At 46.1% G+C, this 27,707-nt stretch overlaps 1 protein-coding gene across 2 annotated transcripts in view; it reads right to left on the reverse strand.

The window, feature by feature from the left end:
* Window positions 1-785: 785 nt before the first annotated feature.
* Window positions 786-27,707, reverse strand: part of NSMCE2 (NSE2 (MMS21) homolog, SMC5-SMC6 complex SUMO ligase) — a 214,381-nt gene continuing 187,459 nt past the window's right edge. For both annotated transcript variants that reach the window (XM_030303518.2, XM_032591905.1), the window contains 3 exons: window positions 9,953-10,053; window positions 9,451-9,557; window positions 786-1,760 (listed from right to left, as the gene is read on the reverse strand). In XM_030303518.2, the coding sequence (XP_030159378.1) occupies window positions 1,643-1,760; window positions 9,451-9,557; window positions 9,953-10,053 (326 nt within the window). In that variant the 3' untranslated portion in view covers window positions 786-1,642. The remainder of the gene's footprint in view (window positions 1,761-9,450; window positions 9,558-9,952; window positions 10,054-27,707) is intronic.

Genomic DNA, 27,707 nt, shown 5'->3' on the forward strand with positions numbered 1-27,707 from the left:
GCATTTTTCGAACGGATACTGGTGTCCACACCAATATTCTGGAATTCTCTTTAGAAAGAGTCGGGGGAAAACACAAATCAAATCTTGGGCAAGTATTTCATGCTTGTCGCTATCTGTTTAGGAAACAAAGTATTTCACAAAAGAACCACATTCCATGAAAAGTCTGTTTGTTCTCGCTTAAAACATAATCATTTCCTCAGGAAGTCTGATTCAGACGAAGCAGCTTAAGAAATTCAAATTGACTTGGTTTGTAGACAACCGAATGTCATCCTCCTTTCTGAATTCCATGAACGTGTTTTCAAAATTAACTCTGCCATTTAGACTAGGCATTTAAACTCAACTATGCGTTATTTTATGGCCTTCGCTGCCTAGTAGACGTTAACTCCGGCTAACGCACCTCTTTGCATACATGCATGGATATGCTTGTTTATTTACGGAAGCTTCATGTTTTAAATGTGGTCTTTGAATAGACTTTTAGATCTAAATAAACCAATAGGGAGGAGGAGAGTACAGGATTAAGAATTCAGACTCTGGGACTAGGGCTACCTGAGGTCTTGTCCCAGCTCAGCCACTTACGAGCTCTGTGGCCTTCCACGGGCTCCTTCACCTCTCTGTGCCTCGTTGGACTTATCTGTAAAGTGGGAATAGTAAGTGTACCCCTCTCATCAGGCAGTGAAGACTATAGGAGTGAACATAGATATGTTAACTTGGAACAGCACCTGGAACACAGTAAGTGCCCAATAAATGTTAGCAGTTGTTAACGTTTCTCGGTTTCCTCGTGTATCTGGTTGATAAAAGGTTGCTACGGAAATTATTAATAGATTAGCACTCTTCACACAATTCGAATATATCTGAAGATATTCAATTTAAAGGCCTGGCCGGTCCTCCTCAGTCCACAGACTTTCAGGGCCAAAGGGACACCAGAGAACATTTCGCTTCACATCTCCACTTCATGGTTGAAAACCCCAAGGCCCAGGGGCATGAGAGCCACCGAGCGAGGCAGAGACCGTCAGGATGTGGTTGCTTCTGACGATACTTTAGGCTCTCAGAGGGCTGTGGTGAAGTTTCCATTAAGGGCATCAACTACCATTGCCCTGATAAGCCAGTTACCAGCGCGTTCTGGGCTGGTCAGAATGACAAATAAAATCATTTACATATTTGGAACTGTCAGTAGACAAAGTAAATTTGCTTTATAACCTCAGGCTGTTATTTATGATGCTGATAGACAATGCTTGCACCTGGGATGTTTCTATACGTTTCCACGTCAATATCCTTTGAAAGACGTTGTTCAGTTAAAACTATAATAAAAAAAAGTCTGAAATATTAGGAATAGAAAGGCCTGGCCCCACCATGCCTGCACCATTGGAACAGTTTACACACCGGGGGGTGCACGGATAGGGCACGCCGCAGGTAACCAAAGGTTTATTTCAAATTATAGGACACTCAAAAATAAACAATATAATATGCTTGAAGTTTTGTTGTGACATAGAAAAATGCTTCTGATTACACTTAAAACCTTCGAGTTTTACCCCAACAAAGTATACTTTGCAGCCAGTCGAAGTGCTCTGACAAGCACCGCTCTCTCCAGATGGCTGGGGTAGGAGGTAGGCTGCAGACATCCCTGTAGGGAGGTGTGTTTGTCCTACTCGGAGTGACGAGTTTTCTTCTTGTTGTGGCTCTCGATGGCCCTTCTAAGTGCTTCATCCTGGATGAGGTCTGACATTCTCACATCTGTGTGGCTACAGCCAATTTTGGGGCAACTGGAAAGGATAAGAAGATCACTTAACTTGAGGCCTTCAGCATGAGCTTCTCTCACATACGAGTATTTCAATGAAGACATTTTACCCCAAAGGAGCATGTCTGAGAAATGAGGACTGATGCAAACTCACTCATTTATTCCCCGAGTGCCTACTGGAGCCAGGCCAGGTGCTGGGGGCATAGGCCATGGCCAAGCAGGGCCCACCTTCCAGTGGGGACACAGATAACCGATAAGTCACCAAAGAGTGCTGGCTATACGTTTATTCACGTTAAGTGCTCTGAAGGAAAGGAAGCAAGGTCAAGGGGAGAGTGCGGGGTGAGGCTTCTCTAGCTGGGTCAGGGCAAGCCTCACTGAGCAGGTCTTATCGAGAACAAGTGCTGTGTGTGGCCCAGGCAAAGGCAGGAGCCTAGGAGGCAGCAGCTTGGTGGCCTGGAGTGAAAAAGCAAGGTCAATATGGCTGAAACACCCAGGGCTAGAGGGAGGGCATTTGGGGAGGTCGGAGGGTCAGGGGGCCTTTGGATTTTATTTTTTATGTATTTTTAAAAAATGTTTACTTTTGAGACACGGGGGGGGGGAGAGAGAGAGAGAGAGAGCACGCGCGTACAAGTGGGGGAGGGGCAGAGAGAAGGAGACACAGACCTGGAAGCAGGTTCCAGGCTCCGAGCTGTCAGCACAGAGCCTGACACAGGGCTCGAACCCACAAACTGCGAGATCGTGACCTGGGCCGAAGTCAGACCAGGCGCCCCTAGATTTTATGTGAAATATGAAGAGAATTTGAGAGTCTGAGATCGGGGAGGGATGCCACTTGGTTTATGTTTAGAAAGCATGGCTCTGGCTGCTTAATGCAGAAGACAAGCAGAGTGGAAGCAGGAAAACAGGAGGGCCCTGGGCAGTCCGGGCGAGAGGGCGGTGTGGCCGAGGCTGGTGGCAGTGGCCAGCTTCAGGGCAGAAGCGGACACAGAACCTGTAGGACTCGCTGTTGGGTCAGAGGCAGAGCGTAAGGGAAAAGAAGGGCTGAGCTTCGTCAGAGTCTGCCCCCCTCCCCTGCCCCATGGGTAACTGGCAGTGCCCTTTATCTCTAAAGAGAACGACTGGAAAACCAGGCTGGGGATTGGGATGGATCTAGGAGACCCCGGTTGGCATATATATTCCCTCCGAAATGCCCACTAGTCCCTCCCGGAGGGAGACTGCGTGGGTTAGTGGAGACTCAGGGGAAAAGCTGTGGCTGAAGAAATCAGCGCGTGAGTCACCCACGGAGGGGGAGGTGCTTGACGCCATGGCTGTGTTTAGATGTGGTCTCCTCTGGGGGCAGTGGGCTGCATGAAGTCACCTGGTTTCTTCTGTCTGGACTTAGGGTGACCCGGTTTTGAATTTGGCCAACATCTACTGGCATTCTGAGCCTCTATTCCCTCAGATCTGAAGTGGGGGCAGGATTCCTATTTCCCAGGGCTAAAGGCAACTCGGTGCCTAGCATCCCTGATCATCATACTTCTGATACATTTTGCTTTTTTTAAAATTGATTTTAAATTTATTTTTTATTTTAGAGAGCGAGCGAGCAAGCAAGTGGGGTAGAGGGGCAGAGGCGGGGAGAGAGAGAATCCCACCCACCATCCTGGGATCATGACCTGAGCCGAAATCAACAGCTGGACACGCAACCAACTGAGCCACCCAGGCACCTCTCTTCCATACATTTTAAACTTGCTGATCTCTCGGTCTCTTGCATACACCTACTGTATGCATGCCGCACATTCGTGCATGCATTTGACCTTCTGTGTGGTCCGTCCTGTGCTAGGTTCTAAGCACCCAACTGTGAAATACAAATGTAGGTTCCTGCCCACACAGAGCTCCAGCCCAGTGGCCTGAGACAACTCTCCGAAAAGCACAGGTATATTAAGACACGAACTAACAGCTACAAGACAAGAGCAAAAATAACAAATACAAGACGAAAGACATAAACCAGAAGGGGAAGAAAGTTGATTGCGGGAACTCATCTGTCCAGTGGTAGGAAGCCCAGCTTTTCAACATGAAGGAGAAACATCTTCTGGGCTTGTGCCTTATGGACCAAGGCGTCTTTATATAAGAAGGGACAAAGAAGTGTAATGGACAATATGCTTGCTAACAATATTTATTTTTAAAAATACTGAAATGAGCCCCATGGGGGCAGGTACGTGCGCTAAAACGTGACTATAAAAAGGCCCTCACAGGACAGAGGACCGGGGTGATCTGCCCAGGGATGCCTCCTTCTGGAGACTTGGCTCTGTGTTAGAGTAAGGACTGGGGGCACTTGAGAAAGGTCTCACACTGGTTTCCCAAAGTGAACTGTTTCGTCAACCGTGACAGCCAACAGCTGAGATTATGAGGATATAGACACTCACGACACACTCAGACGACATGTGCTGGGGTCACCCTCGCTTCATACTGACCAGCCTGGTGGACACGTACTGCCACGGTGGGCCTGGGTCTCTTCCCACTTCCTAGAACCGAATCTCTAGCACCTACAGCCAGATGATGAATAAGCGTGGAGGGGGAAGGGGAGGCTGAGGTGGGGAGGACTTCTGGTGACAGCAGGGGCCCTGTGGGGGAGTGCGAGGACTCTGAGAACGTCTGATGGGGTCAACTGCACGCTCACTGCTGAGCCCGCAGGCACATTCTTCTCAAAGGACAAAGGATGGAGCCCAAGGTGACCTAGGTCAAACAGAACTCTGACCTCACTGAGGGGATCGACTCTGGGCACAGAGGCATTGACCAAAAAGCCCTCCCAAGGGGGAACTGATGGCCTCTTGATACAAATACAGGCTCAAGAGTGAAAGAGACGTGGGCTCGAGTCTCCTGGCTGTGACCCTCTGGGCAAGTGGCTTTACTTCCTGTGCCCCAGTTTCTTCTTCCATGAAGATGAGACAGAACGTAGGGTCGCCGTGAGAGGTAAGTAGGATAATGTATGATGAGGGTTATGGAACTGGCTCAGATGTCACACAAACGGTTTCTGCCCTCGTCCATGGCTTCAGCTCCCAAGAAGCCCGTGGAGAGGAGGTAGCCCACTGACGATGCTGGCGGGCCATGGGCGGGCCACGGTGCATGGGGCGCTGTGGCAGGATGAATGAGGGCATTCCGCCCAGCATGAATGAGGGCTCAGGGAGACTTCCTGGAGGAGAAGATGATGCAGGAGCTGGGGGAGAACCTTGTTTCTCACCCCATCTCGAATAAACAAACACAAGTTTTTTAGCTACAAAGGGTAAGATGAGGCCATAATGACGTGATACTGAATCAGGGCACTCCTTCTCTGGAGAAATAACACTCTACAGAAGCATTAGTTCATTAATCCCCAGGACATCCTGGTGAGCAAGCCAAGTGTGGCAATACCCAATCCCAAGTTCTCGCGTCATTGCTGTGCAGAAGTCAGACCTACCGGCCTCAAAGGAGAGGCTGGGTCCTGAACTCAGGTCACTGAGGGCAGAAGACGCCACCAGAGCAGTGGGCAAACGTGCAAGTGTCTACTGAACAAACAGAGCACGGGTCTCAGGGGTCCCAGAAGGTGGCAGGGAACCCTGGCCTCAGTCTCAGCTCAAAGGTACACGATTCTGAGTCTTGTGAGCTCTTGGATCTGGGTCCCGAGAATTCCAGCGTCCAATTCAGCTCTAAAAGAGGTCTATGGATATCTCTGGAAGTCTGAGTGGGATGGATTCCCATCATACCTAAACATGCCGAGTAGCTCTGTCCTACATCCTCTGAGTCTCAAATAATGTGTCACCGAGCAATGAGGTAAGTAGTAACATGGACGTTCTCGACCTTTATAACCTGACTGCTGTTTGTTTAGCGTTCTGTAGTTCAAAAGGAGCCTTCTCTTAAGTGGTTTGCTTCTCCACTGCCAAGAAATGTCCTGGTCCAGATCTAGACTGGAATTTCTCCGCTGCTTCTTTAATCCTAAAATTCCATGAGACGTTACTGTCATTTCTACTCTGCAGGTGAAGAAACCGAGGCCCTGGGAGGCGAAATGCCCCGTGGGCCAATGGAGAGAGAGAGAGAGGCCCTTCAACGACACAGTCCCAGTCAATTTGGTTTTATTCTACATGCTGTTCAGTGTGACTGTTTGTTAAACACGGTTCCTGCTCTTTCACAAAAAAGGAAAAGAAATGACTGTGGAACACTGGAAATATGTTATTAATATGAGACTCACAAGGCGGCTTTGTCAGTAAGAACACACCCAGCCCACTTATTCAGGAAACGGTTTTAACTGCTGTATTTTGTGAGGGCTACAGTCGCCACAATTTTATTCCTCCTCGAGCCGGTGGAGAGGGGTCTTTCCAGAGGCTGAAGCATAGACAGGGAGCTTCAGTCGGTGCCCAGTAAGGAAATGGACTGGAACCGCAGTCTAACAAGATGTAAACTAGAACCATCTAGGAGGGAGAACTGAGATGTCTCAAACTGGATGTGTCACAGGCATTTTTAAACAAAGGGGACCCAGAACTGCTCGTCACGCTCACATGCATCATGGGAAATGACAATACTTCATGCTCACTCAGGAAGCTCTGGAGTAGGTGATGAAGAGGCCCGGCAGTGGTGATCTGTTGCTCCCGCGATAAGAGCCCCCCCATCTTCTTCCTCTCTCGCCTGGCTACGTCTCAGACGGCTTCACTGGGGTCTTCTTCCTCGGACTCTCTTTTCATTAATGAGGGAAGCGCCTTTCTGAAGGTCCATGTGGGGGCCCCGAGGCGGGTGCTGAGGGGGGTGAGGCTGGCAGAGCAGGGCTGGCCTGGCGCTGCCCGGAGCCAGGTCACAGTCCTGTCCTTGCTCTCAGTCAGCTGTCACGTGCCCCGAGCTGCCCCTCTGGGGTTGGGCTCCTCTGTACCAATAACCTCACAACGACATCTCGAGCTCAGAGCTCTCTCCTTGGTCCAAAACGCCACGTGTTCTGCACCCCCTGGACACTTCCAAATGGCTGTGTTGCTAGGACTTCAGGTTTATTCATTTATTTTTTTAAATTTTTTTATTTTTTAATGTTTATTTATTTCTGAGACAGAGAGAGACAGAGCATGAGTGAGGGAGGGGCAGAGAGAGAGGGAGACACAGAATCTGAAGTGGGGTCCAGGCTCTGAGCTGTCAGCACAGTGCCCGACGCGGGGCTCGAACTCACAAACCAGGAGATCACGACCTGAGCCGAAGTCGGTCTCTCAACCGACTGAGCCACCCAGGCGCCCCTGGACACCGGGTTTAGAATCGACAGTCACCCTCCACTCCTTCCTCCCTTCGACTCTCAGTTGCCAAATCCTGCCAGCTGTGCCTCCGTGATGGCCCCATTCTCGTTCCCTGATACCTGTGACTCTTGCCTCAGCCAGGCTCCCATCACCGTAACTTAATCTCCTGCAAAGGCATCCTCACTGACATTGTTACCCCACGCCTTTTTAATCCATCCCTTGAACTGTACTGGAGTGACTTCCTAAACTCCAGCTTGACTCACCTCATTCCCTCAAAACCCTGCAATGTTGTCTCGTGCCTCTAGAATAATGGCAACAAGGATAGTGGTGGTGGTGATGGTGTCTTCCGAGTCTTGCCGTGGACCAGGGGCTTTCAAGTACTTCACGCAGATCTTCCTCAAATTTCAAACATACCAGTGAGGCCATTACAACTATTACCACCAATTTATAGACGAGGAAACTAATGAAATCCCAACCTTTGACGCCTCTAAGGGAATCTTTATACCACTCTCCTCAGTGTTATTGTCTACGGCATCCTTCTATTTTCCCTCTAACATACAGTAACTACAACCGCTCCTTCTGATCACCAAGGAGAACAGGCTCTGAACGGGGCAGGCCTCTTGGCTAGAAGGACTCTTCACCACTGTCCGACGTCCTTCTCATTTGAGGCGCTTGGGTGGCTCAGTCGGTTGAGCATCTGACTTTGGCTCAGCTCACGATCTCACACTTCGAGCCCTGCGCTGGGCCTGCTTTGGATCCTCTGTCCCCACCCTCTCTCTGCCCCTCCCCTGCTCACACTCTCTCTCTCAAAAATAAATTAAAACACAAAATTGAAATCCTTCTCATTTTTTCAAGGCCCAGTCAAAACAGTACCTTCTCTGTAACTCTCCCGCATTCCTTCCACTTGGATTTAACTGTTATTATTAAGCTATGAGAATCTGCAGAATTTGCCCTAAGTTATAGAGAGGTATGACAGAAAAAAGAAACTTTTCTAAATGACAAATGTTACTCAAGTGCTCAAATAGCACGTATACCTCGAAAGAAAAAAAAAAAAAAGCTAAAGGATATTAGAGAGTCAAACAGGTAATTAAGAAGATCCATTTAAATGTGAGCCGGGTCTTGTAGTCACTCTCCCCGTCCAGAGGCTCATGAAAAACGCACGTTGCTATCAGTGCCCGCCCTTCCCGCATCTGACCCGGGAAGAAGATCACAAACTTTAAGACAGACGAGCTGTGAAATGGGACTATCTGGGAATAGCAGTTCTTAGCAATTATCATTTTAACAAACTAACAGTTTGTTTTTCCGAGAACGAACACAGAAAAAAAGTCAGCAGAAAGGGAAGGCTCAGACGTTCAGAAGCAAAAGGAAATTATATTCACAGGGAATCTGGAAGGTTGACTAGGGAAATACAACGTCTCGACTGGGACTCAAAAATGTACTCGAATGCTCTCAATTTTGCAACCGGTTGGCCATTCTTCTAGAGTAAATAGGGTAAATGACTTGACTTAGTGACCATCAAGATTATGTACAGTCTCAAATACCCTATCTCTGAGTCCACACCCACAGGAGGAGTGGTGGGGAATTCCAATTCTGGGTCTGGACCAGCAAATTTCTGGGTGATGGAGAAGGGAGCTACACTTCAAAGTGACTGTTATCAAAAGTCCACTGAGACCTGGTCACACCTGCAATTCCATTCCTAGGACAAACCTGTGATAAGAGCACAAGAAATGCCAAACTGAATTATAGCTAGTTGGGCCAACTCAGGATTCCATACTGTCACAGGAACACAGCCATGGTCCTCCCAGGTTGAGCACCAGAGGGGTAGGAATGTACAGGTGGGGGGTAGAAATATATATAAAACAGGTGTAAGAGGAAGATTCTCCAAACATCCCAATTAAGAAAAAAATTCTCACGGAAGTGACCCAAAAATTCACTTGAACCTTTTGGGAAGCTATGTAAGTAATTAAAGATGCGAAAGGTTTTCCCTGACAATTAAATCTTGATCAGACCTCTGGATACAAATCTTATCTCAGAACATCTTAAACAAATTACCTGTACTGCAGGATGCAAAACAAACAAACAAACAAACAAACAACCCCCCCCCCCCAAAAAAAAAACTGCCATTCTTTCTTGGGTGAGTATACACGGAATGGGAAAAAGAAATCTTTCAGTATCAGAGTCCTCCTTTGTTTTTTTTTTCAGGCTATAGCACAATTTCATAAAAATTCCTCTTATTTAATGATGAACATGCCACCCGAGTCCTTTCTCTCCTGTTTCGAAGGTGTGGCTGAAATTTCTTTAGCTTCTTCCGGAACAGACTACTAATTTTTCCCACATGTATTGTTTTTCCAGAAAGCCAGCTTCCATGTTTATACTCTGAGGGAGGTGAATGGGCTTTAGCGGGGGGGAACATTTAAGTATCTTTTCCTCTAGCGTGAGCATACCACCTCTGACTGACCACCACTGGGAAGGCTCACTTCCCTTCCTGCATCGACTCACCAGGCCTTTTTCTTCCGCCTGTGCTTGGACTCAATCATGCGAACAATGGCTTCCTCTTCATAGGTGTGGCCACACACTTTATTTTTCACCGGTTTCTTCATTTCCACCTGCAATCAAGGAGACATTCAGCTTTTAGGAATGATAATGAGCCACTTCCAGTAACTTCTCCAAGTCACCGAATTATTTGGCACTGTTTTTTCCTCATCTTGGGGCTTCCTATGTTTAAGCTCCCCATCTCATGGCTTTAGATAATTGTTAGGGCAGATGGCCACAGAGGAAAAGGCAGGGAGACCGTGCATGGCTCCGATGTCAGTTGGCCTATGGGTCAAGAATTTCTTCCTTGATCCCTCAGGGCATGGTTGCCTGAAAAGTCTTGGACCTTTCCTCTTGGACCTCATCACTCTCCTTTCGTCCCTCCTTACCCTGGATGTAAGATCAAGTTAAAAAGCAAATAGGAGTCTTTTGCCTCTTTGTCTTTCTGGGAAGGAGGAGGAGATGGTACCTGTGTAATGGGGCAGATGAAGTTGGTCTGGCTCTGGGTCACAATCATATCTTCATCAACTCCTTCTGTTCCATCAACCTCTCTGTCAGCTTGAAGACCATCTAGAGGGAAAAAGGGAAGTCGCTGAGCCTCGTTGGTCTAACAGTGTGCCAAGGACAGGAAGGAACGGAAGGAAGGAGGTTAACTGTTTCCCAGTGTCTGCTGGGAACCTTGCTGGGCACTTGGATGCACGTTAACTCTTTTGTTCTTGAAAGAATCCTGCAGGGTAGGTAGGATTCTGCCCATGTTTGATCAGGAAACAGATTGAGAGCAGTGAAATAGCTTTTTCAAAATGACAGAGAATTAATTTCTGAGGGAGTACTGTCCAGTAATCAAGAGTGTGGCTTTGGAGTCAGAAGGACCTGGTTATCTCTTGCACTTCCAGCTAAGGGACCTTGGGCTGGCAAGATCTTTTTTGAAAGCCTTTACTTTATGGCTCTGGTGAAAAGATTAAAAGAGGCGAAGAATGTAGTATGCTTTGCACAGCCCCTGGCACAAGGAGACACTCAATAATAAATGGTTACTACTGCTAGGTAGCTCAGGGGTTCTCAAACCTTTTGGTCTTAGAACACTTTTATACTTCTAGAAATTATCGAGGACCCCCCAAAATTTCTTTGGGGTTATAGTTATCAATATTTGCCATAGTAGATATTAAGACTGAGGGTTTAAAAAATATGCATTTATTAATTCATTAAAACAAAAAGCAACTCCAGGGCGGCTGGCTGGCTCAGTTGGGGGGGGAGCATGTGACTCTTCATTTTGGGGTCATAAGTTTGAGCCTCACGTTGGGTGTAGAGATTACTTAAGCAAACACAACTTAAGTAATTACATTTTCCGGAACAACAACAAAAAAGGGTTAGAGATAAAAGGTGGCATTGTTTTTACATTTTTGAAAATATCTTTACTGTTTGGCTTAAGACAAGATAGTTAGCCTTTGATATGTGTGTATACATCTAGTCTGTCGTGATATCACGTTGTGCAGCCTCTGGAAAAATACACTTACGGAAAGATAGTGAAAAAGACAAGGGACATCTTAGTATTATTATGAAGACAGTTTTGACCTCATGGGTACCCAAAAAGCTCTCAGAGAACCCTAGGGGTCCCTGGCCCACACTTTGAGAACTGCTGAACACATGCCTGGTAGGGCTGCCTTCGGATAGGTTATTTGATTCTGAAATCTATGTTCTGCTCATTTCGTCACGCTTGCCCCTCACTGAGATGTTGGGTGGCTTCTGAACAGGATAATGAGACTAAGTCTCTCATGTGAAAGCTTTTCTTTCTGGAGAAGGGAGACGTCATTTTGCACAAACATCAAAGATCAATAGCTCTTTAAACACAAGTGTTGATGGTGCCTTCCTTCCTCCTCCCCTGCCCCCCATACCCCTGCTCCCTTTCCTGTCCTTACTCTCTTCTTCCTTCCCTTCCTTCTTCATTCTGGCAAAATAACATCGACACTGAAAATTGCTTTGTTTTCACGGTGTGAGGGAAACCCTTGTCTCAGGTTAGGATGGTCCTGCACATCGTTCAGTTCCTAGAACTGATGGCCCTAGCCTCCTACCTCTGCCAGATGGAGTGTCTGTCCAGAAAAGTACTACTGGGGCCAGGAAAAGGGCCACAGAGTGCTTGTTCAAGGTCACCCAGTGAACTAATGGCTGCCACCCAGGGATTCTGCCTCCAGTTACTGTTTTTTGTTTTGTTTTGTAGGGGTTTCACCTTGTTTTAGGAGACTACTGTTATTTGTACGTCAGCTTGTACTTTCCTAGAGAAATGTCCCTGAAAGCAGCTCTCATTCCTTGAGGAAGGCAAGAGTGGAGACCTCAGAGCTTAGGACTTCCCGGGCAGAGCATTTTTAACCGTATGGAGCCCGGGGCCTTCTAACTTTTCAAGGGCTGTAAAAATGTCTGATACCCTGAAAACTATTTGTTGGCTTCACAATAGGCTAACTACAAAGCTGAATTAATAAATGATAAAGGTCTACAAAATGTAATGTTAGGTTAACTTCGTTAATTGCTGACTTGGCAATCAAAAATATTTCATTTGGAAGCAATATGCAGGCTGGATTTAGGTTTTTAACTTCGTAATTCCCAAGTATGCTAAAATAATTTCTGATAAATAGACAATAATAAGCCACTTGTGACCAACCTATTTCCAAAGCAAAACCATGAAAATCTTTTTTAAAAATTTTGTCAGCAATAAAATTATATTTAATGTGGAGGCTGCCCTGCTTTCGTATGTTTGCTGTGATGTGGGATGGGGCCAATGAAGGGTTTTTGGGTCTCCCAGGACCTGCTGGTATTCACGGAGCAGGAGTTAGACTCCTAGAGGAGTCCTTTCTCAACCCACTGATTGCTCACAATGGCTCAGGAAAGTTGGAGAAGTAAGAAGAAAAGTCTAGAAGCAGAGCTAAGAACATTCTGTCTCTTTAATTCACTCTCCAAAGCCTCCTCCTGTGGGCAGCTACGGCCAATTTCTGATTATGTGCTGGGTAGTCAAAATTAAGGTCCCTCTTTGTCCATTTCTTACAGGGCTCATTCTGAACTGACAACAGATTTCTGACCGTATATGTTATACTGTGGAATTCATCAGAAAATCTGTGAGATGAATAACAGAATTCAGCCAATGTGAAAGACTGTGGGTTTGTTTTCTATTTTCTATTTTTAAATTTCAAAAGGTAGAGGAAGCAAGAAAGCACAACTCAAATGCAATGCCGACCACTAAGGAAGGCTGAGTGGGGAACTCAGAAACTGTAGGTGGCTATCAACATCCGTGATCACGAAAGAAGGTAACAAAAGTAAGACTGAGGAAGAATGCCATGCGGTGAGTAATAGCCCACGGCCCGAGAGTCTAAAAAGAGAAAGATTCTCAAGAGCTAAACTTCTCTTGAGATAGAACATTTCCTCACCCGAAATCTTTATTTATAGAAAGTGATATTAACGTCGGGATCTACAATGTGCTAACAAAAGGCCACATCTGGCAATAAATATCAGTCACACTGATTTCGCTGATCCAAAGATAAAACTTAAAAAAAACATTTTTTTTTTTTTTTATGCAGAGCCTGACATAGGGCTCAAACTCACAAACTGTGAGATCATGACCTGAGCCGAAATCAAGAGTCGGATGCTTAATCAACTGAGCTACCCACGCGCCCCTAACACTTTTGACAGAGTACCCAGCAGGGATGTGTCCAGGTATGAGGTAGTAACTCGAATGTGACTTCTTCGGATGTCATAAAATGAACATGAAAAGGAAAGAGAAGCCGTGGAAATGCTTGAGGTAGTAATTAAGTCAACAATCGAGGAATTCCAAAAGTCTATGAATATTCCCTAGTGATGTAAAGTTAGGGGGTAGGGAGGGCACACTGTTGAACCCCTAGATGTGGGTTCATGGTTAGTTCTGACGGGGAGTGAGGAGCTAAGCAGCCCTGTCTTCGGCCTGCCCCAGTCAGCCATCATCCTTCTAGATGCTACTGGAATTATTCTTACTGACTCATTTTCCTTCGTTCCTCACATCTGAACCATTGGCAAGTTCTGTTGACTGGTTCTAAACTCCACTCCCTAAATCTAAATCTAGCCCCTTCTCTCGATTTCTACTACATCCCAGTCCAAACCACCATGGCCTCCCGCCCAGACCTCTGCCGTAGCCTCCTGCCTAGAATCTCCGCCTTGACCAGGGTCGCAATGCTCCCGTGCACGCTCCTTATGAGTGGCGCTCACAGCCAACCTCCCTGACACGTCTCCCTCTCACCCACCACGCTTGACTCACACTGGTCTTTTCTCTGTTTCTGGAACATGCCACACTCCTTCCCATCTTTGGGTCTATACACTAACCTGACTGGAATGTTCCTTCTCCTGATCTTTGCTTTTCCTACTCCTTCTTGTCATTTTAAAATGTCGATTTAAATGTTATCTCTCTGGAGAGGCCTTCTCTAATGTCCCGAGCTAAAAGAGGCCACCCAAGCGTGCTCAGTCACATGACACGGTTGTGACTATGCACTGCACGTATCCGCAAAGTACTGCTTTCTGGTATGTCCCTCCCCCCTCCCCCGTTCTCTTCCAGGAAAGCGAGGACTTTGTTGTCTTGTTCACTGATGTTTCCTAGAGTCTAAGTGTCCTTGGCATGGAGGAGTAGGTGTTCAATAAACGTCTGATTAGTAAAGTGCTTCATCTGACAAGGCAAGAGTGGGCATATTTTTCACAAGGATGTACTTTATGTATTTAACAGACACGGTAACACACACACACACACACACACATCCTCACACAATAATGGTTTTACAGCTTTTAAGCAAGTAACAGAGAGGATTTCACTCTGGCTCGGGGTGCGGCCTGGGACCCTGAATTACATGTCAAATGCAGGAAGTAAATATAAGTTTTACAATTATAGTAGGCCGTGTGGTAATTATAAAGGAGAGTCCAGACATGGTCTTGTGGTAAGAAAATACATTTGGTCCTGGCCACACACAGCCCTGGTATTAGTCATTTGTCTGTCTTCAGGCATCCCAAATTTGGCTACCAGTAAGACAGTTTTATGCCAGCTGGGAAAAAAAAAGTTGATTACTGTGTGCTTTTTCAATTAAGCCTGAACATTTTTCTAAAAGTACTTTTCTCTTGCAAGTTAGCAGCATCTGAAGAAAATACTTCGCAAATATTTACTGTCTGCTCGAAATGCTTATTGCACTGTCCAGATTTCTTTTGCTTGCTATTCCAGACAGCGTATTTGGACGGGCTGAGCTGGTACAGGGGAGATGTGGGGGCCTCCCTAATGTGTAAAAGAACATGGAGTTGCAGTTTGAAACGCTAAGGCTATCTAGTTACAGAGTTTCCAACTGCATAGTTTCTGCAGTATGTGTTTATGCCAATGCCTGCCTTGTTTCTCCTACCAAGTAACCTACGGCTGGGTCTACGAGCGGCCCCACCTGTGAACATATCTTAGACTCTTAAGTAGGAAAAGAAGTAGGTCAGTGGGCTCAGTCCCTTTGGCTTGGAATTAAGGGCACGTGTATCGTTTTGAGGTCCACTCCACTGTGCTGTTGGTTGTCCACCACTGTATCTCTTTCTTCCAGAGACTGGTGGCCTGTCCTGAATGCTGGGCCAGCCTGCCGCCGAACAAGCCGATTCCTAGTCTCCACTAGTCTCTGGCGCGGGCTCAGACTCTGCTGTGTGTTGTGCAGCTTTTGCAGAATTAAGATCATGTCCAGAGAGGGCCTACATAATCAAAGATTCCCTAGATGTCATTAACCTTCCCAGGATGGCAAAAGTCAACAAACGAATTTTCAAGAAGCAGAGATTGAGTTAGTACCATTCGATCAGGGCACTGGCTAGAATGTAATAAGGATCCAATAAACGTTAACTTATCATACTTTTACTGCTATGTGCCAGCTACTATCCCTGCCATTGGCAAAAAAGTCCTTGCCCTCCAGGGGCTCAGTCACATGGGACGATAGAGACAGAGTGCAAAGCGGTCTTGTGAGGATTATACATATTTGCTGGTGCGACTCTGCTCTCCCTTAAATAGGAGCGTTTCATTCACAGCCACCTCAGGTCAACATTCTGATTAGTGTTCTTCCTTTTCTCAGCTATGATCTGTCTACTCATGTAGATTCTATGTAGCTGGAGAAGCCATCAATCCAACTGATCCCTTCTTTGAAATCCGAAAACACCTGTTGCCTGTGCTGTATCCTTAGCTTAAACTTCTTCATTATTCAGTTGTTTCCCACAGACGGAAATTCTTTTCCAGGTACACTGAAAGCTCCTTGAGGACAAGCACTGTGTGTCCCAGTCAAGCCAACTCCACACAAGTCGCGTTTATGGAACACCCGCTCTTTGCCAAAGACCACCCAGACGCCAGGCGTAGATACAGAGTATGAAGATCGGGCCTGCTAGGGGAGAAGGTTACAAATACTCAACCACCTGTGCAATGAACGTAATGCTAACAGATGTGAAATAATAAATGTGTTTTTGTACAAAGTATGCAAATGACCTACACCATCTCTGAAGGTGGGGTGAGGAACCAAGATGAGCCTCAAGGAGAAAGTGACGACCAGGGGCGCCTGGGTGGCTCAGTCGGTTGAGTGGCGGACTTCAGCTCAGGTCACGATCTCACAGTTCGGGAGTTTGAGCCCTGCGTCGGGCTCGCTGCTGTCAGTGCAGAGCCTGCTTTGGATCCTGTCCCCCGCCACCTCTCTGCCCGCCCCCTGCTCACGCTCTCTTTCTTAAAAGTAAATAAAACATTACAAACATTTTTTTTTTAATTTTTTTTTTTCAACATTTATTTATTTTTGGGACAGAGAGAGACAGAGCATGAACGGGGGAGGGTCAGAGAGACTGCGCCACCCAGGCGCCCCGACAAACATTTTTAAAATAATAATAATGAAAAGAAGTTCTGACTGAGCCAGGTTCTTTAGGGAGGTGTGTTTTGTTTTTTTTTTTTATTTAAAAAAAAATTTTTTTTTCAACGTTTATTTATTTTTGGGACAGAGAGAGACAGAGCATAAACGGGGGAGGGGCAGAGAGAGAGGGAGACACAGAATCGGAAACAGGCTCCAGGCTCTGAGCCATCAGCCCAGAGCCCGACGCGGGGCTCGAACTCACGGACCGCGAGATCGTGACCTGGCTGAAGTCGGACGCTTAACCGACTGTGCCACCCAGGCGCCCCTAGGGAGGTGTTTTAACAAGAGGGAACTACTATAATTAGGTACATGGGCTCTGGAGACAGCCTTCCTGGGTTCGAATCCTGGTTCCATCACTTTATCGGCTGGGTGCTCTTGGGCAAGTTACTTTATCTTTCTTTGCTTCAATCCCCTCAGCTGTCAAATGGAGCTAATAATCATATCTACTTCATGGAGCTGTATGAGGAATGAATGAGTTAATCCATGAAAGGGTCTTAGAATGGTGTCTGGCAAATAGCAGGTGATCAATAAACGCTGTTATGATTGTTCATATTGTTACTCAGCATTCCCACAGAGCTAGCATGGAGGGGGTGTGTGCCCACATATATGCTCAATTAAATATAAAAATGATGTGCTATGGAATCACCCAAAGAGAAACCAGAAGACTGTCCAACCCAGGATTCTAAATGGGACAAGCCCTTCCTTGCCCCAGGGCGGAGTGAGGTCTAAATGAGCCCACTTGTTGTTAGCTGACACAGCACTATCAACATCTTCAATTTGCTGCCCGCTTTCACTTCCATGGCTCTTTCGACACACTCTCCCAAGACCCTGAAAGTAAACTGAGCGAAGAGTTTCGGGTTATTTCTTCCAAATGAGCTGACATTTTTAAAAAAATATTTATTTATTTATTATTTTTTTTAATGCTTATTTTTGAGAGAGAGACACACACACACAGAGTGTGAGTGGGGGAGGGGCAGAGAGAGAGGGAGACAGCATCTTAAGCAGGCTCCAGGCTCTGAGAGGTCAGCACAGAGCCTGATGTGGGGCTCGAACCCACGGACCGCGAGATCACGACCTGAGCCGAAGTCTGATGCTTAACTGACGGAGCCACCCGGGCGTCCCTATTTATTTTTTTCAATTCAAGTAATCTCTACACCCAACGTGGGGCTCGAACTCAGGACCCGAGATCAAGAGTCTCATGCTCCTCTGATGAGCCAGCCAGGCACCCCCAAATGAGCTCACATTTAGCAAGATGGGCCCTTTCACGTTACCACACACCTGTTAATTGTCTATTGTTGTTTCAGACATACCCTTTGTCCTCAGCTGACATCATGGAGTCATTTGCCTCCATTTATTTAAGTATTGTCAAAATATGAAGGTTTTAAAATAACAGAACCCAGTGCCTTCTACGGGTGGAACGAAAACCAATCAGTCAAGATCTGGTCATACAGTATCCATTCCAAGCCAATAAACACCGAAAACTTCCCCAGACTCTGTACTTGCATTTAGTACTTCTTAGAGGATGAGGTTTAATGATCTTCTCTAGGTCACCAGGTGAAATCAGAAAATCCAATGCACACATTCTATTTCTTTGTTCTGGGCAATTTAACTACACAACACATGACAGGAAAACTCTGACTAGCCGGCACTCAGAGGGTCTACAACTCTCAATTCTGTAGATCATAGCAGAGGAAGAAGCCAGCACAGATCAGAAGGTGAGAAATCCCATGTGGGCTCATTTATGTATTCTTATTTTAGAGGGTTGTTAAGTACCACTCATGCATGTACCCAAGACAGTACGTGAGATTTTTCATATACCCTTTCCAATCTCTGTCTTTAAACTATCTTCACGCTCTTTCCTCCTCTCTGTTCTCACTGCTGCTGTCCTAATTCAAGTCCCTAGCATTTCCTGTGTAGAATACTGCAAAAAGTTCTTTATTCATCTCTCTGCCTCAGTCTCTCCCCATTCTAGTCCTCCTACTCCAGGTACTTGTCTTTCTAAGAGCACGGCCTCCTACACACGACAAGACTTCATTAGCCGGCCCAGAGCATCTTCGGGTCCTACTGCTCCCCACCTTGGTCCCATCCGCCATATGCACCCCAAACTGGTCACCGTTCGTCCACACTTGCCATGCTGTTGTGCACCTCTGATAGCCTCTCTCCGGACCAATCCCTGACCACTCTTCAATACACGATTCAGGTACTTCCTCGGTGAAGCCCCAAAGCAGAGATTGATTTCTCCTTCAGCCCCCAAAGGGTCTTTGTACATGCTGTAATCATTTGTTTACTTCTCTATCTTCCTCCCACACTGAATTCCTGAAGGAAAGGAGCTCTGCCTTATTTGTCTTGCTATTTTCAGTGAGTCAGGCAAGGTGCAAGAACTTAGTAAGTATTCACTGAATGACCAGTTGCTGAAGCAAGACAATGCTTTGACTACACTTAGACATAACTTGACAGTAAGATGAAAATGGTGAAGACTGTTTTGAAGGCAAATATTTTTTTAAAAATTTTTAATGTTTATTCATTTTTGAGAGACAGGGAGAGACAGAGCATGAGTAGGGGAGGGGCAGAGACAGAGAGAGGGAGACACAGAATCCAAAGCAGGCTCCAGGCTCTGAGCTGTCAGCACAGAGCCCGATGTAGGGCTCGAACTCACAGACTGTGAGATCATGACCTGAGCTGAAGTCGGACGCTGACCCAACTGAGCCACCCAGAGGCCCCTAAAGGCAAATATTTTGGAAGACGACAACCTGGTCCTTGATCTAATTACTAATTGTCCAGAAGGGAGCCATGTTGCACCGCGTGTCATTCTATCATATAGTCTCTGCTCCACTTCTGCGCAAAAGCTATTTACCAAAATGCAAGATGACAGAGGTCCTATTCCAAGAAGTAAATTATTCCACAGTATGTCTTTTGATTGATTCTGATTCTATTCTCTTGCCCCCAAACCATCTACGTTCACAGGAAAGTACAATTATCAGTCATCGAAAATGTGAAAATTGGGGCGCCTGGGGGGCTCGGTCTGTTGAGCGTCTGACTTCGGCTCAGGTCGTGATCTCGCTGTCCGTGAGTTCGAGCCCCGCGTCGGGCTCTGTGCTGACAGCTCAGAGCCTGGAGCCTGTTTCAGATTCCGTGTCTCCCTCTCTCTCTGCCCCTCCCCCACTCATGCTCTGTCTCTCTCTCTCTGTCAAAAATAAATAAACATTTAAAAAAAAAAAAAAAAAGAAAATGTGAAAATTATCTTAAGTGTGTTGAGTTTCCCCAGGTAGGGCAGACTGTACATGCACAAGTACAGCAGTTCTTGTAAGAGAGAAACACTGGGGGGCTCTCCTTATCTGACAGACTAAGTGTAAGTGACCTATGGCATCACCACTCACAAGATCTGATAGTAATTCACAACAATCCTTACCATCGGAAAACACTGATGTTACAACAAGGTGGAAACCAATGAAATTAAAACTGTATGCGTAGCACGAATTAATTTTTAAAAGGGGTACATAGGAAAAAAAAGACTGAAAGAAAATCTGACAAAATATTGCAGTCCATCTGGTCCCCACGATGTAACTACTATATATGTGAACGGATGGTGCAGGAATCAATGAAGACATCCAAGATTTTTGAGGAATAATTATGTAGCTGGCACTTTCCATGTCCAGTACTCTTCATGAGACCAAGTGGTATGAATGAGGTAAGGAGGGATGACAGCAGCAGGGATGGAATGGATTTGTTTATTTGACTTGTCAAACTGAAACACATTATGAAATCGAGTCCAGAGATCATAACATTAAAAAAAGGAACTTTAAAATTCATACTTGCTCAACTTTAAAACTGCCAAGTTTCAACTTTGGGTAACACGGGCACTAAGACACCATTTCAGTTCCTGGTAGTTTCTAGGTGTATTATCCTAACAATGTATTTCAAACGAATCTGCTCCCCGCCAAGGCAAAACGTCACAAGTTAGTTTATATACTATCTTCTCCCCCCATTGATGGCCCCTCACATTCGAGCTCCAGACAGCATAATGAAATACCAGAATAGAATGAGGCCTTAATAACAGAATAAAGTTCGCCCTAATAGCATACTTTGGTAAAGCTTCTCAAAACAAATGATAATGATAAGGAGTATCAACATTTGTTTTTGATACACTTAAGAATTCTTTTTGATGATGGCACAATGTCGTCATATTAAAAAAAAGAAGAAGAAAGGAAAGAAAGGGGAACAATCCCCAAAGTGCATTCGATATAGAAGAAACTTAAAAAGGTCAGGAGCCTGAGGGTCCAAATCTGGTGAGGCTTAACAAGGCTGTCAGCAACAACGAAGTCAGCGAAGCCACTGGAAGGTAGTTCAGCTCCCAGCGTGCAGTGCTCAGAGCCAGTCAGGGCAGAGTCAGCCCAACTTCCAACAGTAAGGAATCCATAGATGCTCTGCTCTGGTCCTCCTGGACATCTGGTTTTGGTTTTCGGGGCCTTGTCTAAAGTTAGTCTAACAGAAAACATACAAAAAAAAAAAAAAAGGCTGCCAAGTGGAAAGAAGAAGTAAAATGAAAGAGAGGGGGAGAGAAAGGGAGAAAGAGAAGAAGGAAGAGGAAGAGGAGGAGGAGGAGAGGAATGGAGTAGGGGAAGGAGGGGGCGGGGAGAGGAGAAGACAAGACAGGAAGGCAGGAACTAAGGGATGTAGGAAATCTTCAATACCACAGAGCCCAGGGAAAGGCACCAGCGCTTACATACCCTAGGACCAAGTCCTCGTCTGTAGGCCCTCCTTCCTCTCCGCACGCCCCCCTTCACTTTCCACCCTCTTTCAAGCCTTCCCCACATACAAAGGAAGACACATGACTTCAAAATCAGGATCAGTTTAGGACATGGCTCTTGTGAATGTGTACAATAGATCTGAGTCATTTGCTCATTCTGTAAACATGAAGAAATAACACTTTTAAAACTTCCTCCTTCATGACATTCATAGCACTTGACAATATGCTTAGCGTGGAACACTGACTCTTTTCCTTATCCACACCCAAAGTGTCAAGAGGGACCGACTCTCTTTCTCACTGACAGCTCACTTGTTCCAGGGTAGGTAACAAGAGGGGGCACGACAGGGAAGCAGGAGCAGGACTGACAGTGGCTGCAGGGTCTACGTATCTAGGCCGGGCCACACAGGAGCGTATGGAACTGAGGAGCCCAGGAGAGCATCTCACCAGGGCCCTGCCTTCCTCTGGGAAACCTTCCACTCAGGGACTTCCCCTCCCGCAACCCCCTCTACCCGCCCCCCCCGCCCCACTCCACCCTGGACACTTCATGTATTTATCTGTTTATGCCACTGTCTCTACGACTGATCTGTAAGTGACCAGAAACAGGGACCACTTCTATTCATCTCTGTATTCCTAGTGCATGGCACAGGGTCGGGGCTCAGGAATCCAATCTTAAGGGGTCCCTGGTGGCTTAAAACTGGTTCTGTTCATGCCCTAGCTCTTCTGTGGAGAAGGGATTCTACAGACAACCCAGAGAAGAGTTCTGCAAGGCATGGACTTCAGGAGGGTGGGTGGAGTCCAGACGTAGGCACCGCTCGGTTCTGCGGCAGGCTAGCACCCTTCATGTCTGTTTCATTATGATACAGTCAAGATGAAATCAAAATGTCTTTGCCTCGTTCAAAGAAAAAACCGAATAATGCATCAAGGCAGCAACAAAAACATCTTGGGTAAGGAGAACCCTGGAGAGAGTTTCCAAAAGCGCAAAGCAGGGTGACTGGTTGATCTTGGTTTTCGTTTTCAAAGCCCGTGGGGGAGGGGCGTCAAGGCTGTGCACTCCGACAGCCGTTCATAAGCTCCAGAAGATTACACTGATGTGAGCAAAAGAAGGGAGTGGTGAGCAGGGATAAGACCAAGGAAGTAAGAAAGGAGAATAAGAGGAGAAACAAAGGCTCTCAGGACTTGCTTTACAAACCCTCCAGGAAAATACAGAGACCTCGGACAACTCCCTTTCTGAGCTAAGGATGCTGCTGGCTTACAGCCACACTCTCCAGCCTGCAGCGGGGGTCTAAGCTAGATCGGGCTGAGTGGCGACATGGCACCAAATACCAGCTCACATCCCCCAACAACGCAGGACAAGCCTCTCCTACAGCCTTCCATTTCTCTGACTCCAGCTCTCTTCCTTAGCTAAAAGGTCTCTCTTCCTTAGCTAAAAGGTCTCTCTTGCGCTCTCTCCTTTTTTTAAAGTTTATTTATTTTGAGAGAGCGAGAGTGGGGTAGCAGCACAGAGAGAGGGAGAGAAAGAGCATCCCAAGCAAGTTCCATCCTGTCAGTGCAAAGCCCGATACGGGGCTTGAACTTATGAACCGTAAGATCACAACCTCAGCCAAAATCAAGAGTCAGACGCTTGAGGCGCCTGGGTGGCTCAGTCGGTGAAATGTCTGACTTTGGCTCAGCATGATCTTGAGGTCCATGAGTTCGAGCCCCGCGTGGGGCTCTGTACGGACAGCTCAGGGCCTGGAGCCTGCTTCAGATTCTGTGTCTCCCTCTCTCTCTGCCGCTCCTCAACTCATTTCTCTCTCTCTCAAAAATAAATAATAAAAACATTGTAAAAAATTTTTTTAAATGTTAAAAAAAAAAGAGTTGGATGCTTAACCAACTGAGCCACCCAGGTGCCCCTAAAAGGTCTCTTAAGACAAAAGAAAAACAGTGGGGCAACTGGTGGGGTGACTGGAGAAGGCTCTGTCTCACTGTGACACCCTTGACCATGAGCCTGTCCAGGGAAAAGGCAGCAGGGGACTGGAAAGCAAACAGTGGAGTCAGGCTCAAAACACATGAAGGGCGAACATCAAGGAGGCAGGGAAATTATGCAGGGGGAGGTAATGAGCACACTAATTACAGGGGTCATAACGAGGAGCAATGGAATGAAATTAAGGAAAGGAAAATGTTAATTGTCAGGAAAAACTTGGTTGGGCCCACTGAGGGAGAGGTGAGTTTCCCATACTCTACACAGACGGAGGGCCATTCATCTTAACAAGGCTGGTTCAAAGTGAGCTAGAAATTATTTAGAGGGAATTTTATTTTTGTTACCAAAAGCAGACTAGGTTACTTGATGACACACAGAGGCCTCTTGTGTCTAATTTTATCACTCTGTTCTCTGTTCTAAATGAAATAGTAAAGTAGCAAATGATAAAAAAGCCTGTGACTGTTTCATTCCAGAAATATGATTCAACATCTAAGGAGATCAAAGTCGGCAAAGTGAGAACAAGTAAAAGGAATGGGAGATAGTCAAACATGCTTCAATTTACAACAGATTTACAGTGGAGACTTAACCAAAAAGGGCTACTAAAAATAGGCCTGGTTTCTCCTACTTTCCACAACGAATTCAGTTACTTTACGTTTCAGAATTAATACAAAAACGGCAACTAAACCTAATCACTGTCAGTAACTGGTAAAGAGCATTCGCTTTCAAAGCTTTACCTGGTCTTATAAAGACACCTACTAGTGTTCTCACAGCAGGAAGAGAGCTGAAACCCAGAGCCCTCAACAGGGTGACACTTCATCTACTTAAGAGACTACAGCATTGGAGGTTTAGGGCCAGGCGTAAAACGTAAAGAAAATGTATTTTCTCTTCCTCATTTAGGAGCCCAGGGTGTGATCCCTGCAACTTTCATTTGGTAAATGTCCGCCGACCTAGAATGCTGCCCCAGAGCTCGTTGTGAGCTTGGGGGACCTCGGGAGCTCACAGGAGGTTTCTGCACGTGACTGTGGGAGGGACAGCGGCGCTGGCAGGACTCCTGAAGGAAAAGGAGGTAATGATGACCGAAGGCCAAAGTGTGAGAGAAAAAATGCCTGTCTGTCACTCCGTCATTCTCAGTGACTCTGATCACAGGGGCGGATACCCTGTCATGCGTGTTAGAACAAATTAAGAAAAACATTCTATTTTTATTTATTTATTTATTATTTTTTTAATGTTTATTTTTGAAAGACAGAGAGAGAGGGTGTGAGCGGGGAGGGGCAGAGAGAGAGGGGGAGACACAGAATCTGAAGCGGGCTCCAGGCTCTGAGCTGTCAGCACAGGGCCCGATGCGGGGCTTGAACCCACAAACTGCGAAATCAAGCCTGGTGCTCAACTGACTGAGCTGCCCAGGCACCCCAGCAAGAAAAGCGTTTTAAAGTCAGGCATTCTGATATTACTTAGCATCTCCCCAGCAGTCTTTCTTATGTAAATGCCTCCAAGAAGGTAGGCTACACAGGGGCTTGTCTGCTTGCTTCCTCCTCCACCCACACACCCGCCACCACTGATTGATGCCCATCGTGCGTGGTGGGCCCTGTGGACACCGAGGTCAGTAAGACGGAACCCCCGTCCCCCACCAAGGGACTCACTGTCTAGTGTTGGCACAGAAAATGCCATTAAAATACAGCGGGTTGGGGCGCCTGGGTGGCTCAGTCGGTTGAGCGTCCGACTTCAGCTCAGGTCACGATCTCACGATCTCGCGGTCCGTGAGTTCGAGCCCTGCGTCGGACTCTGGGCTGATGGCTCAGAGCCTGGAGCCTGCTTCCGATTCTGTGTCTCCCTCTCTCTCTGCTCCTCCCCCGTTCATGCTCTGTCTCTGTCTCTGTCTCAAAAATAAATAAACGTTAAAAAAAAAAATTAAAAAAAAAATACAGCGGGCTAAGTTCTATGAACTTCAACTGTGGGTTCCAGAGGCAAAGCTAAGCAGGCAACGTGGGGGGCTCCTGCCAGGCCCGTGGGCAAGAGATCAAGGTGCCTCTGGAGAACTCAGTGTGTGGCTCGGGAGCACGGAGGGAGAGGAAGCTTGGAGTGCTTCTCTCCAAGCTTCTCACTGCTAGGCAGTGACCCATCCGCGGCAGCGAGGTGTCAGGGCCCTTTTGGAAATTTATCCTCCCGAATATGAATTACGAACATAGAACATTTTTGACAAGACGCCAGGGTAAGTCATACCTTGTGATGAGGTGCTCCGTGCCCTCCCCGGTGGGTCGGCTCATCCTTGTCCTTCATGTCAACTATAAATTCAGGGCTAGTGCTATAAATAAGTTTTCAGAGAATCCTCTAGAAACCTTTGGTCTGATTTCAGATCCTAAGATGTCTTAAGCACTGTGATGGCCTGATTCAATCCTTATCAAAAAACCTTTTCCATAAATGTTCAATTTCACCATACATACTTCATTTATTACTCCTGCAATAAATTTCATTTATTATAATTCTACTACTGACAACAGACACTGGATTTTGAAAGGACAGACAGCCTGCAGGCAGATTTAAAAGTAGAGTTTACAACACTCAGGATTTTATAATGCAGGCTTTCATCTTGTACAATATTAACTATATAATTGCTAACTTGATCTTTCTTTCTTTTCTGTACTGCTTCTGAGATTCTGAGATGAACTGTTTGCTGCCATTGCTAATGAAATTCAGAAAAGGACCATCGGTTTTTCACTCCACTTGGGAATTTTGATGCAATAGAGGTTTGCACATTGCTGTCAGAACAAATAAGATTCCTTATTCCTAAGTGCAAAGGGAACATGGCTTTTCAGGAGAAAAATGGAAGAAAATTCAAGCAAAGGGGACTTTGGGGAAATCTGGCAGGAGGAGACTTGTGTTCTGTTGATCTGATTGTATAAGAAACATTGTCAAGAGCTTTTATGTAATAGACATTTTTTTTCCCCAATCAACATCTAGGGTAGAAAAACACAATGCCTCCAAGTCAACTGTTTGCCAATTACAAGAAAATAGTACTTTGGTGGAAAGTGCCCCGGAATGACTGGAAGTTCCCAGCTCTGCCACCAATCAGCTGTGAGACCTGGAAGGTTTTTGACCTTGTTCTCTCTACTACCTGAGAAATAATAGGATGAGAATAGGAGGGAGGGTAGACGATGGTCTCTAGACTATCATCTCAAAAATCATGGTCTTAAATCCTTTATTTGGACAATCATTATCAGAATTTTACCCAGAGAGGAATCAGACTATGTTTAAAAAAAAAAAAAAAAAAAAAAGGTTTGAGGAGCCTCAGTGGCTCAGCTGGTTGGGTGTCCAGCATCGGCTCAGGTCACGATCTCACGATTGGTGGGTTCAAACCCCACATCGGGCTCTGTGCTGACAGCTCAGAGCCTGGAGCCTGCTCGGGATTCTGTGTCTCCCTCTCTCACTCTCTCTCTCTCTCTGCCCCTCCCCCACTCCCACTCTGTCTCTCTCTCTCTCTGAAAAATATATAAAAATTTAAAAGGGTTTTATTGAATATTTAGGTAGTCCACTCAAATGACTGCTCACACTGATCTCAAGGCGAACTTGTTGCTTCCAAGAGTCAATCTATTTGCAAGCCAAACTTGCACAACATCCTGATTTATGTTACAGAAATAGGTGGCCATTAATAACCTAGCAAATAAAATTTGGATTTCAAGTGATGAAAACATGTTTCACTATGGCCAATATGAAGTAGGAATTGAGCAAGAGAGATGGTCACCCAAGTATAGCAGGTAGGTGCAATGTGGTTATTACTAACATTTTGAAAATTGTATTCAGGAAACCTTATAATCACAGCATTATTTTACAAGAGTCAATGAACTACAAAGAAGAGTTATGCTCAGACCTGTCACATACTTAGAGGAGGAGGAGGGCTGCAAGTCAGCAACAGTAACAGAAATTAAATCCGTGGCTAGAATGTTTTCCCAGTGAGATGAAGCAGTCTTCTTCAAGCCAGGGACCTTTAAAGCAAAACATTTGCCCATTCTTCTTTTTATTCCCCCTTAGTGCAAAATCCTCATATAGATTAATCTCGTCTTCCCAAATTATAATTATTTTTTCAAAGGCTCCTATGAATTAGTTGCAATGCGTACAAATTCACATCATCTCACAAATTTGAAGTAGCCCATCGGTCATCGAAAGGGCAAGAAGGTCGGAGCCGGGGATACTACTGGACGTAGATGGCCAAATCATGGCACAGTCGGGGCAGAAGATTCCCTTAGCTTTCGGGGGACTTGCTCGTGTCAATGTCTCCGTTGCCAACAGAACCGTCAGTTTAAAAATATGAAAGACCACACACGGGAACCAGGGTTTTCCTGGAACTATTATTTAAAGATGCACCAACCTGGAAGCCCAGCCTGCTCCCGTGTACTAAAATGTGCCTTACAAACAATTTTCAAACAAGGAATTCACATTCCCCAGAGGAGCGGGCTGGGTGCGGCTAATATTTAATCCTCCATGGTGCAGACGGGAACGTGTCACCGTGGTGAATGAAACTGCGCTACCGACCATGTGAACTTCCCCGGGGTCTGCTTCTCCCGTGTCTACTCCACAGCAGCTCCACTCAACAAGACCACCAGCATCCTCATCACTGCTCCAAGGA

This window comes from Lynx canadensis, chromosome F2 (assembly GCF_007474595.2).
Source record: "Lynx canadensis isolate LIC74 chromosome F2, mLynCan4.pri.v2, whole genome shotgun sequence".
Classification (NCBI taxonomy): domain Eukaryota; kingdom Metazoa; phylum Chordata; class Mammalia; order Carnivora; family Felidae; genus Lynx; species Lynx canadensis.